Genomic DNA, 14,163 nt, shown 5'->3' with positions numbered 1-14,163 from the left:
CTAACTACACGTGGCATATTATTATTATTAAAGATTACTAAACACTTTAGGGCCTACAAAACAATTAGTTGATTTTTTTAAGTTAATACTATAACTAACTACTTGTTCGATAAAGAATTTTTAACAATCCAAAAGGCATTGGCCCAATTCAAATTCCTTATGAGTTTAATTATTTGCACCTATCAAATGTTGTATTGCATGTTATCTCATTGAAATATATCATGTTATGAATTGAGAGGTTATTGATTGTATCATGATGTACTTGCAAGTCGGACAAAGTTTCAAGGGGTGGTTTACGAATAGTGATTCACGGGGTGTAACTATCCCTTTAATAAGGCAGATGTTGACGAAATTAAGTAAATGGCAAATTGATAAACTGTTGAGAGGTAAGATTGTGGATTGTGATTTGAGTCGTGGCTATAGTAAGGGTAACCAATGGGGCCCTGTGTTGAAAAGGGTTACCATGCGGCATCCAGTGATGAGATATGTTGTGACACTAACATATGATACGTTATGGGAAGTTCTTCTTCGAGGAAGGGAATGGGTCTCATGAGACTGTTATAGTTAGTGAGATGTTAATGTATGACATGTCATGGAAAGTTTCTCTTTGGGCAAAGGAATGGGTTCCATGAGACGATTATAGTCAGCGTGGATTAGTGGATGTCCGACCCTAATACGATACGTCATGGGATGACTCGATCCTCCTGTTATGGTCTTAAGTGAGAACATGCTAAGTACATAATTTAAGTGCGCTCACCTAGAACCCCGGTGCAGGACAAGCAAGAGGAATGGTGGACCCATGAGATGGTTATAGTTAGTAGAGGTGAGAGGAAAGGATCTTGTGGAGAAGATCCTTAGATTTCAGGTAAGTTAATAGATAGTAAAGAAAATGACGATGTGCTATTATTCTGTGTACTTTTTGTGTATTACCAATTCTTATATTGTTGAACTGCTAGCTGTACAATATGAGGTTGGTAGGTTTGGGATTATTCTACTAGATGAATTATCACTCACGGATACATTTGTATCCTGATAAATCGGTTGCTTCAGCGATCAATTTGCCAGAATATGCAGAATTCAATGGTAGAGCAATTTGACACAGGAGGAATACCAGGGGCGGAGACCGAGTATGCTTAGGATCTATATCAAGACTAGAGTCACTCTGAATATGTTTAAATAAAATGTTAGATTTTTTGTATTTTTTTAAATGTAAATTTTGTATAACGACAAATAGGGGCCTAGTAGTTTATAAAATTCAGTGTATTTTAGGGTTAATGCTTCCAAAATTCCTTGAAAAATCGGGACGTTAAAGCACCAAATTATAACAATGAGACCTAAATGTGTGATTCGGGATCGGAAAGCTTGTTGAAGACGGCAACGAATGTGGCAGCGATGGTGGCGTTGGTGGCGTGCCTCGGTGCTTATATCATGGATTCATATAGATCTTTGTACATTGAAGATTGAATCTCGTCTTATGCCCTTAACGTCTGTATATATATTTGATGTTAATTAAATTGAATAATTCAATCCAACTCAAACAAGATTACAACTAAAACACAAAAACCCCCCACCCAATTAAATTGAATAATTGAATCTCGTCTTCTGCCCTTAACGTCTGTATATATCTTTACTTCTTATGCCCCTTTTTGTTCCTCAACACTAAAACACAAAAACCCCCACCCAATTAAAGCTTATACAACTAACATCCCTTTATAGGCTTGAATGTCTTCACAAACAAGGGCAGAGCTACCTAAGGCCGGACGAGACCCGACCCCCTGCGATTTTAAAATATTTTTGAAAATTAGATCTAGCTAATTTTAGACTATTATGAATATTATTAGTGTAGTAGCTTCTCATAATATTAACAATTTTAGTTTGATTTAGTAAAAAATAGATTGTTTACATTCTCATTTCTTAATTTCTTTCATAAACGTACAACCAGGCATGTGAGTATTGTACGTTGTAGTCCAAATAAAGGTAACAACTGATTCATAGACTTTTACTGTTTTAAGCTAGAATCATTTTAATTTACAAATGTATTATATTGAAAAATCAAAAACTCTAAAATGAGTACTCATTTTAGTTAATCGGTTCCCTTGAGCCAAAATCCTAACTCTGCCACTGTTCATAAGACACATCCTTTGTAGCAAGAGCATCAGCATAAAGCACCGCAAAAAAGTACACCTAGAGCGTGACTAATTGGATTCTGATATTGTGTTGACGAGGACGAATTCAAATTTTTCTTAGTATATGCAGGAAATTCAATCTAATTTAAATTAAAAGGTGCGGAATGAAACTCCACATTAAGATTCGAATCCACAACCTACTTGTTAGATTTTTTTCCATATCACTAATTTAAGCTACTCATAGTTAATTATTATATTCTAAAGGCTAACTTGTCTGTTACTAATTGGTTTTAGGTTGGAACCCTTCAAAAAATTTAATATGCTATCAGAGTTGGGTCTTTGGTGGCCTCACCTCATATGGTCTGAGTATTCTTCGCCAAAATCAAATCTCATAATTATATCCTCAATTCGTACCTTCACGTGCATTCGGTCTGCACGTGAGGGGGAGTGTTAGATTCTATCTCACATCACTTCTAAGTCACTCAAACTTTGTTAATATATTCTAGAGGCTATTCCACATATATCTAATTAATTTTAGGTTGGAACCTCGTAGTATCTAGTACTATTAATGCAAATGAAAGCCTTACCACTTTCAAGTGGAATGGAGTGCAGTTGGTGCCTCCCTTATATTCTTATGTACATGGGAAGAGTTCAATTCCCATGGCCGTAAGTACCCACCCACCTTCCCAAGTCCCTTGAGATAGAATAGATTAGGATTAACGAATGAAAAAATAATAATAATAAATCAAAATTAAAATTAAAAAAAACCCCTTACCACTTGATTTCCCCTTTATTCTCCAACTAGTCCATTTCAAGCCTTGTTATTATTACCGTTCCTCCATACGAATTACAGTTGTTACGAACGAGTCCCTTTTGTGGGTATGGCAGTAAAGGGTGTACAAAAGAGCATGCATCTCGGCTAATCCATTCTCTGATCCAGTAAAAAACAAACTATCAACGCCATAATTAAGAAATTCATAAAAAATAATTTTCTTACGGCTCAGTTTCAATACTAGAACCCTAGATAATTGCGTGGGAGCACACCCACCTATCACTTAGAATCTTGGACTAACCCTCAAGGTTGAGTCCCATCTTTCTTTGGCCAGCTACAAATGGCCACTCCCATTGGAAGGAACTTCATACTGGGCCAAATAATAGCCTGACTTTGGCCCCGTTCTATTAGTGTTCTTATTTTTTTAAGTAGTTTATTTTTCGCTTTACAAGACATATCATTTTCTCACAATACATCATTATTTAATTCAAAAAATAAGGAGCCAGTATTTCATTCTTTAAAATTGGGAAAGGGAAGTGGTGTTTGGCAATGAGGATGGAAATTCTTGAATCCATTCTCCCAAAATCAAGAAAATGTAAAAATCATAACTCGCAGATTAAGATTGGATTCATAACAATCTGGTCCAATTCCAGCCGTAGACAGCCCTACCCACCAATCACTTGGAGTCTTGGACTAAGCCTCAAGGTTGAGTCCCATCTTTCGTTCGCGAGTTCTTACCGACCGGCCCTGTTTTGTCCCCGCGTGCCCGTCCAGCCCCATCCCGCGTCGCACTCTTTCCGCATAAGCCCTGTTTTTAAGTGATCTGTCCAAATTATCCCGTTTTCATCTTCACCCGCTCAAATCCTTCGTCGTACAGTATGGAACGAAGTAGAAAATCCCTGGAATCCTTTTGTCTCTTTCTTCGCTACAATTCAGACCTTCCGCTGCTGTACAGCGTTGTCGCCGGAGTTCGCCTCACTTCGCACTTGGTCGTCGACGTGCGGGTATACCTGTAAGGAACGAAGGAGAGTTGTTCTTCGTTGCGGGCGTTGGCGACTTGACGTCAAAGTAGAGTTGTTTTTCGTCGGTGTGGAGAAGTGATCGAAAATCAACTTCAACACCAGAAAACAACATTGTCTCATCAAGTCGATTCTTGAGAAGCCTTTCCGTCGCTGGAAAGATTCCGGTGTGGCCCTCACACGCCGCCTGAAGAGCTGCTTTCCAAAACTGTAGAAACGAAAATTTGATCCAAGACTCAAATTGATACATGAGTCTCATGCATCTCGACGATACGAATAGATTGATACCGGACCCGTAAAAAATAGAGCTGTGTAGCCACCACACGGGTAGTTCGACGCTAGTACGTGAATCTAGCGTGTCTTTGATGAAGAAGAAGAAGTAGCAGCAGAGTTGACGAAGAGAAGAAGTAGCAGCAGAGTTGCGTTGCGGAAAAGGAAAAAGAAAGAAGATGATGGCCCCTCTCTCTCTTTCTCTCTGTATGCTAAATCTTCTTTTTATGAGAAATAGTGATGAGAACTTATTTTAATCTATTATGGGTAGATGATGGCCTCCTCTCATTTTCTTTTTTTTTTTTGGGTGTGAATTCTTGGATTACGGGAGATTCACGCTAAGAATTCACTCAAAATTCACACCTCAATAATTTTTGGGGTGTGAATTCTGAAAAGAGATATGAATTCTAAAAGGAGTGTGAATTCTGTAAAGGGTGTGAAATCTAAGACTATAAATAGTTACAAGGGCAAAATAATAAAAGCATCTTTAAAAATGACCTAGATGGATAGTACTTTAAAAAAATGGTTTGGATGGGATAGCAAGCAAAAATTGGGACCGGCCAGGAATTTTCCGTTCTTTCGCTAGCTACAAATGACCACTCCCATTGGAAGGAATTTCATAATGGGCCAAATAATAGCCCGACTTTGGCCCCGTTCTACTAATGTTCTTATTTTTCTAAATAGTTTATTTCTCGCTTTATAAGACATATCATTTTCTCACAATATATCACATTTAATTCAAAAAATAAGGGGCCCTTGTATTTCATTCTTTAAAATTGGGAAAGGGAAGTGGTGTTTGGCAATGAGGATGGAAATTCTTGAATCCATTCTCCCAAGATCAAGAAAATGTAAAAATAACAAAAAGGAATATACCATTGTTCATGTAAAAGGAGATCATCCCCAAACGTTAAAGAATGCCAAAGACAGAAATTAAGCTAAATCAGAAACTTTAAAGTGTCAAAAAGGCAGCGATTCCATTTCTAGAGGAACCCCAGAAGAAACCTCATGGCCAAACCCCCTCTCGTGACTTTGCTTAGCATATAAATTGCCATCAATATTCTCCAACATCCTGAAAGACGAAGAACATGAAGCCTCCAACAAATACAGCTGCTAAGGGCGCCGCAACTGAGCCCGCCCCGGCGGATGCCAAAGCCGGAGATGCAATGCCGACATACGACGATTTCGAACCTTTCTGCGGTTGGCGGAGAGAGGAAGGGAAAGAAACCCTTGTGGTCCATGTCCCTGGTAATATTGTGTAACTTATTACTATGTTAATGATATGTACGCACCATTTTGTTTAGTGACATACAAGTTGGATAAAAGGCATATATTATCGCATGATCCATATTCACGCCAAGGTAAATAATAAAAGGGCGCAAGTTAGGTTACTGGTTGTAACTTATTGATAAATCGCTCGACAAGTAAGGAGCTTTAAAAAAATTATATATTGGGTAGTGCTTTACTCTGTCTAAGTTTCAACCCCAACTCCGCTCATGAAAATTCAAACATGCTTACAAAATTACCGTGTTCTTTTTTTTTCTTTAATTCCCGACTTTTCATGCACTTTTGTGTCGAAGTTATTTTTGTTTGTTATTATCCGTCTTTCCTAATAAATCTTATATGTCTCTCGTTATTCTAGTTTTAGTTATATTTTCACAATATCCTCTCTGTGATAGAATTCAAGAGAGGGCAAATGAAAGTCCATCTCAGCAACCGTGGCACCCTAAGGATCACCGGAGAGCGCCCGATTGACGGCACGAAATGGAGTCGTTTCGCAAAGGAAATCAAAGTTCCAAAGAACTGCAACCCAAATGAAATCACTGCAAAGTTCACCGATACTGGCCTTCTCCATATTATTATGCCCAAAAAAACTTCAGTAGAGTTAGAGACCAAGCAAGATCAACCCATACAAGTAGTACCTGAACAACAGGGTCAGGCTCAGGATCAGAACGCACCGCCGAAAACCAAAGGGACTCAAGGTCAAGTGGCTGAGGAATCAAGAAAGGTATTTTCGGTGGCGAAGCAGACCATAATCAGGGATCGGAAGGTGGAGATGGGTGTTGCACTAGTGGTGGTGGTAGCTGTCGTGGTGGCTCTTGGTGCTTTTGCAACGTACAAGTATACAAGGCCGGCGCCTAATGTTTAGGGTACTTGGTGACGTTGTAACATGGACCAAGGCACTCACTTTGTCACCTGCGTGATAGAGCTGAGAGGTCCTGCAGAAAAATAACTCAACATCTATGTCAAATTATATGTCAATTTATTAATAAGGTTCTCACTTAACAAAAAGTATACTTCTGTTCATTACTACTTTTTAACTGAGACAATCTTTTTAAGACAACAAAAAAATTCTTACTAAGACCAAAAATTCAAGACGGAGGGAATATATATATAGATATGTTTGTTTAAGTCAGCAATCTGGTTCAACCACTCCGTTTGGATTTTCGGAATTTATGTACTACTACCTCTGTCTTAATTTACTTGTATCAGTTCTATTTTAACTGGATTAAAAAAAATTTGTTATATCTTTAAATTGGTAATGAATTTTATATCCAATTTGAATATTATTTGATAGATTTCAATTTGTTCTATAATACAATATTTTTAAAATCATATAAAATATTGATGTAATTAAAACATGAAAAGTTGCACAAATTTCTAAAAGTGAAATTAAATTAGGACGAAGAGAGTACTTAGTTTTAAGTTTGTAAAAGTGGTCAAAGTACCAAGACCTGATGTTAAGTTTTCTAGGGCTGCCATGCTTTGCTTGTTTTCTGTTTTGTTAATTTCTTGACTAAGCTCTATTTTAAGGTTGTGGTTTTTGTTTGGAATTGGATCTCCTTCGGTCGTTAATTTGAACTGAATCGGACGGGACAGTCTAAATATGAATAGTCTATTGATGTAATTAATGGTTCGGATTTACTCATATTTTATTTTTACTGGTTAGACTTTCTGAGCAAATCCGAATCATTAATTAAGACAATGAATGATCCAAATTTAACAATGGACGATCCAAATTTATACTGTTCCTTCCGGTTCAAATATTAAACCGGAGTGGAGCTTAACCTCTTTTGTTAGTTTTTATAACTAACTTTAACCATCTATATATTTGTCATGATATGTGTACATATATCTAGATATCGATCTGCATATGTAAATATATAGTAAATGTAGCAATAGTTTGTTTCCTGAAAATGAGGGATTATGCTCTCTCTCTCTCTCTCTCTCTCTCTCTCTTTCCATTCGGCATCCTCCTACAATTACATACACATCCATCCATATACATATTAAATTTGGAAACCCATAAAACATGACTCATGTCCCCTTTCTTTTCGGCACTTCTCTCTTCCTCATCTCTCTCCCGAGTATATCTCTTCCTTACTTCCCTTCTACACTCCATCACCTCCACACTTATCCTCCCACACTCCTACCACCTCCAAACGTGCACTTGCTCTCTCTCTCTCTCACTTCAAACACACCTCCCTTAGGCTATGAAAATTTGTAACCCAAAATCCTCCTTGGCTGCAAAATAGTAGAGAAAAAAAAATAGAGAGAAAGCTCCCATGAGTTTTATAGAGAGAGTGAAAATCGGGTATGTCGCTTGCACCACCCCACCATTCGATTTCGGTTCTCCAACCTTCCACGCAAACTTCAAGTATTCCAACCTCAACCACAACTCAACTGAAGTCCAAAAAAAAAAAACCACAGCTCAACCGAAGTCAGCCCAAGGTTCCCGTCGCCAGTGTCATTCCCGTTTTACCGGAACCGTCCGTAAACTATTACCTGCTTTTTCGACCGGATTTAAAGTAGAATAATCACTTCCCTACTCTCTCCTGATTATATTATGTGCTTACGTATAGATTTTTAAAGTTTCGGAATGAAAGAAATCAACCCCGAAGTCGCGTAGCCGGAACTGGTCTTTCACTCTTGTTTTTTTCCCTTTTACTGTACGTGGACGTTGGGTTTTTAATGAGAGATTTTTTAGTGCTGAGCGGGTATATCACACGTGGTACCTGCTCGGCGCATCCGAGCCGTCTGATACATTTTTAGACGGCTCAAATTAAAACCATCTCTCTCCTCTCACCCCAACACTTTCTCTCTCCAAATTTAAGCCGTTCAAAAATGAAATGAACAGTTCGGAAGCTCAAGCGGGCACTACGTGGTACCCGCTCGGCACTGAAATTTTTTTCATTTTTAATAAAGATGATCTGTTATCCCCTGTGGTTCTTTTGTCTTTTAAAATTTCATATTTAACCTCTAAGGTATTAAAGTATACGATTTTGGCCAAAAGATTAGTATATAAGTAAGTTATTTGTAAAAATAAAGTATTAAAAAAAAGTAGAAAACTTAATTGAAACGATGCGAACAAATAAAAAAAGAATTAATAACCGTTCTAAGCTAATATACAAAACTAGTCAATAGTAAAATGTGTAAAACTATTAGCCAACTTAAGTATTCACTAAGTTACTGTAAGTTGACATCAAAACATCTAGGCTCCAAAATTTATGGATAAAGTTAAAAGTTAAACCATTCAGTTAAATTCTAGATTTACATAACTTATTAGACCACTTTGAAAATCGATTAAGTTATATTTGATTACTACAAAAAGTCAATACAATTGAAATTAATTCCCTACGGTCATTAGATTATACTTAGAAGCCTCAAAAGCTCATCTAACTACACGTGGCATATTATATTATTAGAGATTACTAAAACACTTTAGGGCCTGCAAAATAATTAGTTAATTTTCTCAAGTTAATACTATAACTAACTACTTGTTCGATAAAGAATTTTTAACAATCTAGAAGGCATTGTCCCAATTCAAATTCTTTATGTGTTTAATAATTTGCACCTATCAAATGTTGTATTGTTATCTCATTGAAATGTATCATGTTATGAATTGAGAGGTTATTGATTGTATCATGATATACTTGCTAGTCGGACATAGATTCATGGGGTGGTTTAAGAATAGTAATTCAAGTAGACGAAGTTAAGTAAATGACAAATTGATAAAGTGTTGAGATGTAAGATTATGGATTGTGATTTGAGCCATGGCTATGGTAAAGGTAACTAATAGAGCCCTATGTTGAAAAGGGTAACCAATGGGGCCCTATATTGAAAAGGGTTGTATGAGGGATCCGGTAATGAGATATGTTGTGACACTAATGTATGATACGTTATGAGAAGTTTTCTTTGAGGAAGGAAATGGGTCTCATGAGATGGTTATAGTTAGTAAGACGTTAATGTATGATACGTCATGAAAAGTTTTTCTATGAGGAAAGGAATGGGTTGAAACGGTTATAGTTAGTGTGGGGTAGTGGATGTCCGACTCTAATATACGATACGTCATGGGATGACTCGATCCTCCTGTTATGGTTTTAAGTGAGAATATGCTAAATACATAATTTAGGTGCGTTCACCTAGGACCCCGGTGCAGAACAAGCAAGAGGAATGGTGGACCCATAAGACAGTTGTAGTTAGTGGATATGGAAGGAAATGATCTTGTGGAGAAGATCCTTAGATTTCATGTAAGTTAATGGATAGTAAAGAAAATGACGATGTGATATTATTCTGTGTACTTTCTGTGTATTACCAATTCTTATATTGTTGAATTGCTAGCTGTAAAATATGGGGTTGGTAGGTTTGAGATTATTATACTAGGTGAATTATCACTTACGGATACGTATGTATCTTGATAAATCGATTGCTTCAGCGATCAATTTACCAGAGGATGTATGATTCAATGGTGGAGCAGTTTGACACAGGAGGAATACCAAGGGCGGAGACCGAGTATGCTTGAGATCTATATTAAGATTAGAGTCGCTCTGAAGATATTTAAATAAAATGTTAGATTTTTTGTATTTTTTTAAATGTAAATTTTGTATAACGACAAATAGGGGCTAGTAGTTTATAAAATTAAGTGTATTTCAGGGTTGATACTTTCGAAATTCCTTGGAAAATCGGAGCGTTACAGCACCGGATTATAACAATGAGACCCAAATGTGTGATTCGGGATCGAAAAGCTTCTTGAAGACGGCAACGAATGTGGCAGCGATGGTGGCGTTGGTGGCGTGCCTCGGTGCTTATATCATGGATTCATATAGATCTTTGTACATTGAAGATTGAATCTCGTCTTATGCCCTTAACGTCTGTATATATATTTGATGTTAATTAAATTGAATAATTCAATCCAACTCAAACAAGATTACAAACAATCTCTCAAAACTTCTCTCTCTCAATGACAATAACCTCTCACCAAGAAAACCAACCCCCAAAGGGCCCAAATACATTTCAAACCCACCCAGAAAAATCCAGCTTCTCATATTGCTGGACTGGAATGGACCGGACCCTATCTTTACTTCTTACGCCCCTTTTTGTTCCTCAACACCAAAACACAAAACCCCACCCAATTAAAGCTTATACAACTAGCATCCATTTATAGGCTTGAATGTCTTCACAAACAAAGGCGGAGCTACCTAGCGCCGGACGGGGCCCGACCCCCTGCGATTTTAAAATATTTTTGAAAATTAGATCTAGCTAATTTTAGGCTATTATGAATATTATTAGTGTAATAGCTTATCATAATCTTAACAATTTAAGTTTGATTTAGTAAAAAATAGATTGTTTGCATTCTCATTTCTTAATTTCTTTTATAAACGTACAACCAGGCATGTGAGTATTGTTGTAGTCTAAATAAAGGTAACAAATGATTCATACACTTTTACTGTTTTAAGCTAGAATCATTTTAATTTACAAATGTATTATATTGAAAAATCAAAAACTCTAAAATAAGTACTCATTTTAGATAATCGGCTCCCTCCAGCCAAAATACTGACTCCACCACGGTTCATAAGATACCTCCTTTGCAGCAACTAGCAATCGCATCAGCTTAAAGCACCACAAAAAAGTACATCTAGAGTGTGACTAGTTGGATTCTGATATTGTGTTGACGAGGACGAGTCCAAATTTTTCTTAGTATATGCAGGAAATTCAATCTAATTTAACTTAAAAGGTGTGGAATGAAACTCCACAATGAGAATCGAATCCACAACCTATTTGTTAGATTTTTTTCCATATCACTCATTTAAGCTACGCATGGTTAATTATTATATTCTAAAGGCTATATTGTCTGTAACTAATTGGTTTTAGGTTGGAACCCTTCAAGAAATTTAATATGATATCAGAGTTAGGTCTTTAATGGCCTCACCTCACATGGTCAGAGTCTCCTTCACACGAATCAAATTTCATAATTATATCCTCAATTCGTATCTTCACGTCCATCCGGTTTGCACGTGAGGGGAATGGTAGATTCTATCTCACATCGCTTCTAAATCACCCAAACTTTGTTAATATATTTTAGAGGCTATTCCACATATATCTAATTAATTTTTAAGCTGGAACCTCGTAGAAATCTAGTACTATTAATGCAAATGAAAGCTTTACAACTTTCAATTAAAGTGGGGTGCAGTTTGTCCCTCTCTTATATTCTTATGCACATGGGTAGAGTTCAATTCTCGTAGCCGTAAGCACCCATCAACCTTCCCAAGTCCCCTAAGATAGAATAGATTATGATTAACGAATAAAAAAAAAAAACCCTTACCACTTGATTTCCCCTTTGTTCTCCGACTAGTCCATTTCAAGCCTTGTTATTATTACCGTTCCTCCATACGAATTACAGTTGTTACAAACGACTCCCTTTTGCAGGTATGGCAGTAAGGGGTGTACAAACGAGCACGCATCTCGGCTAATCCATTCTCTGATCTAGTAAAAAACAGACTATCAACGCCATAATTAAGAAATTCATAAGAAATAATTTTCTTACGGCTCAGTTCCAATATTAGAACCCTAGATAATTGCGTGAGAGCTCACCCACTAATCACTTAGAGTCTTGGACTAACCCTCAAGGTTGAGTCCCATCTTTCTTTGGCTAGCTACAAATGACCACTCCCATTGGAAGGAACTTCATAATGGGCCAAATAATAGCCCGACTTTGGCCCCGTTCTACTAATGTTCTTATTTTTCTAAGTAGTTTATTTCTCACTTTACAAGACATATCATTTTCTCACAATACATCACATTTAATTCAAAAAATAAGGGGCTTTTGTATTTCATTCTTTAAAATTGGGAAAGGGAAGTGGTGTTTGGCAATGAGGATGGAAATTCTTGAATCCATTCTCCCAAGATCAAGAAAATGTAAAAATAACAAAAAGTAATATACCATTGTTCATGTAAAAGGAGATCATCCCCAAACGTTAAAGAATGCCAAAGACAGAAATTAAGCTAAATCAGAAACTTTAAAGTGTCAAAAAGGCAGCGATTCCATTTCTAGAGGAACCCCAGAAGAAACCTCATGGCCAAACCCCCTCTCGTGACTTTGCTTAGCATATAAATTGCCATCAATATTCTCCAACATCCTGAAAGACGAAGAACATGAAGCCTCCAACAAATACAGCTGCTAAGGGCGCCGCAACTGAGCCCGCCCCGGCGGATGCCAAAGCCGGAGATGCAATGCCGACGTACGACAATTTCGAACCTTTCTGCGGTTGGCAGAGAGAGGAAGGGAAAGAAACCCTTGTGGTCCATGTCCCTGGTAATATTGTGTAACTTATTACTATGTTAATGATATGTACGCACCATTTTGTTTAGTGACATACAAGTTGGATAAAAGGCATATATTATCGCATGATCTATATTCACGCAAAGGTAAATAATAAAAGGGGGCAAGTTAGGTTATTGGTTGTGGCTTATTGATAAATCGCTCGACAAGTAAGGAGCTTTACAAAAATTATATACTGGGTAGCGGTTTACTCTAAGTTTCAACTCTAACTCAGCTCATGAAAATTCAAATGTGCTGAAAAAATTACCTTGTTCTTCTTTTTATTTAATTTCCGACTTTTCATGCACTTTTGTGTCGAAGTTATTTTTGTTTCGTTATTATCCGTCTTTCCTAATAAATCTTATATGTCTCTCGTTATTCTAGTTTTAGTTATATTTCACAATATCCTCTATGTGATAGAATTCAAGAGAAACCAAATCAAAGTCCATCTCATCAACCGTGGCACCCTAAGGATCTCCGGAGAGCGCCCGATTGACGGCATGAAACGGAGTCGTTTCGCAAAGTATATCAAAGTTCCAAAGGACTGCAACCCAAATGAAATCACTGCAAAGTTTACCAATGCTGGCCTTCTCCATATTATTATGCCCAAAAAAACTTCAGTAGAGTTAGAGACCAAGCAAGATCATCCCATACAAGTAGTAGCTGAACAACAGGGTCAGGCTCAGGATCAGAACGTGCAGCCAAAAACCAAAAGGATTCAAGTTCAAGTGGCTGAGGAATCAAGAAAGGTATTTTCGGTGGCGAAGCAGACCATAATCAGGGATCAGAAGGTGGTGATGGGTGTTGCACTAGGGGTGGTGGTAGCGGTCGTGGTGGCTCTTGGTGCTTTTGCCGCGTACAAGTATACAAGGCCGGCGCCTAATGTTTAGGGTACTTGGTGACCTCATAACATGGACCAAGGCACTCACTTGGTCACCTGCGTGATAGAGCTGGGAGGTCCTGCAAAAACATAGCTCGACGTATATGTTAGATTATATATCAATCTGTTAATAAGGTTCTCACTCAACAAAATGTATACTCCTCTGTAAAAGATTATATTGAAAGGTTTGAAGTAAATAAATTTGCTATAATTAAGTGCAATGCTATAATTTCTTTCTTACTAGTGGGCCCGTATTAATGTTAACGGTAAATTAGCTCAATTTCCATCTGGTATGTCAAGATTGCCGTCCATATGGCCACTCGTGTTGGACCCAAGAAAAGAAATCCAAATTTCAAAAAGAACAAGTTTTCGAAATAAACACATACTATAATGGAAATCCAATAAAAAAAAAATTAATCGTGGAAGGAATATAGTATGTATTTTGATCGAGTACATCCGCTATGTAAAAAAAATTAAGTTGATTGAACACTTACGGGCAC

General features: G+C 37.2%; 2 protein-coding genes across 3 annotated transcripts; both read left to right on the top strand.

Annotated features, from left to right (window-relative positions):
* The first annotated feature begins 5,259 nt into the window (after positions 1-5,259).
* Positions 5,260-13,884, top strand: LOC131318487 (inactive protein RESTRICTED TEV MOVEMENT 2-like). Of its 2 annotated transcripts, XR_009197706.1 has the most exons (3): positions 5,260-5,432; positions 5,864-6,400; positions 13,758-13,884. XR_009197706.1 is itself a non-coding variant. In XM_058348305.1 (2 exons), exons 1-2 carry the CDS (start codon positions 5,273-5,275, stop codon positions 6,331-6,333), a joined length of 630 nt encoding a protein of 209 aa, XP_058204288.1. In that variant the 5' UTR covers positions 5,260-5,272; the 3' UTR covers positions 6,334-6,476. The 2 variants fall into 2 exon arrangements, 1 of the variants encoding a protein (XP_058204288.1); XM_058348305.1 differs by lacking the exon at positions 13,758-13,884 and having other exon boundaries at positions 5,864-6,476.
* LOC131318488 (inactive protein RESTRICTED TEV MOVEMENT 2-like) lies at positions 12,602-13,884 on the top strand. The gene is made up of 2 exons (XM_058348307.1): positions 12,602-12,777; positions 13,204-13,884. Exons 1-2 carry the CDS (start codon positions 12,618-12,620, stop codon positions 13,671-13,673), a joined length of 630 nt encoding a protein of 209 aa, XP_058204290.1. The 5' UTR covers positions 12,602-12,617; the 3' UTR covers positions 13,674-13,884.
* Positions 13,885-14,163: the final 279 nt, after the last annotated feature.

This window comes from Rhododendron vialii, chromosome 3a (genome assembly GCF_030253575.1).
Source record: "Rhododendron vialii isolate Sample 1 chromosome 3a, ASM3025357v1".
NCBI classification, from domain to species: Eukaryota; Viridiplantae; Streptophyta; class Magnoliopsida; order Ericales; family Ericaceae; genus Rhododendron; species Rhododendron vialii.
This window is presented reverse-complemented; position numbering and strand designations above follow the sequence as displayed.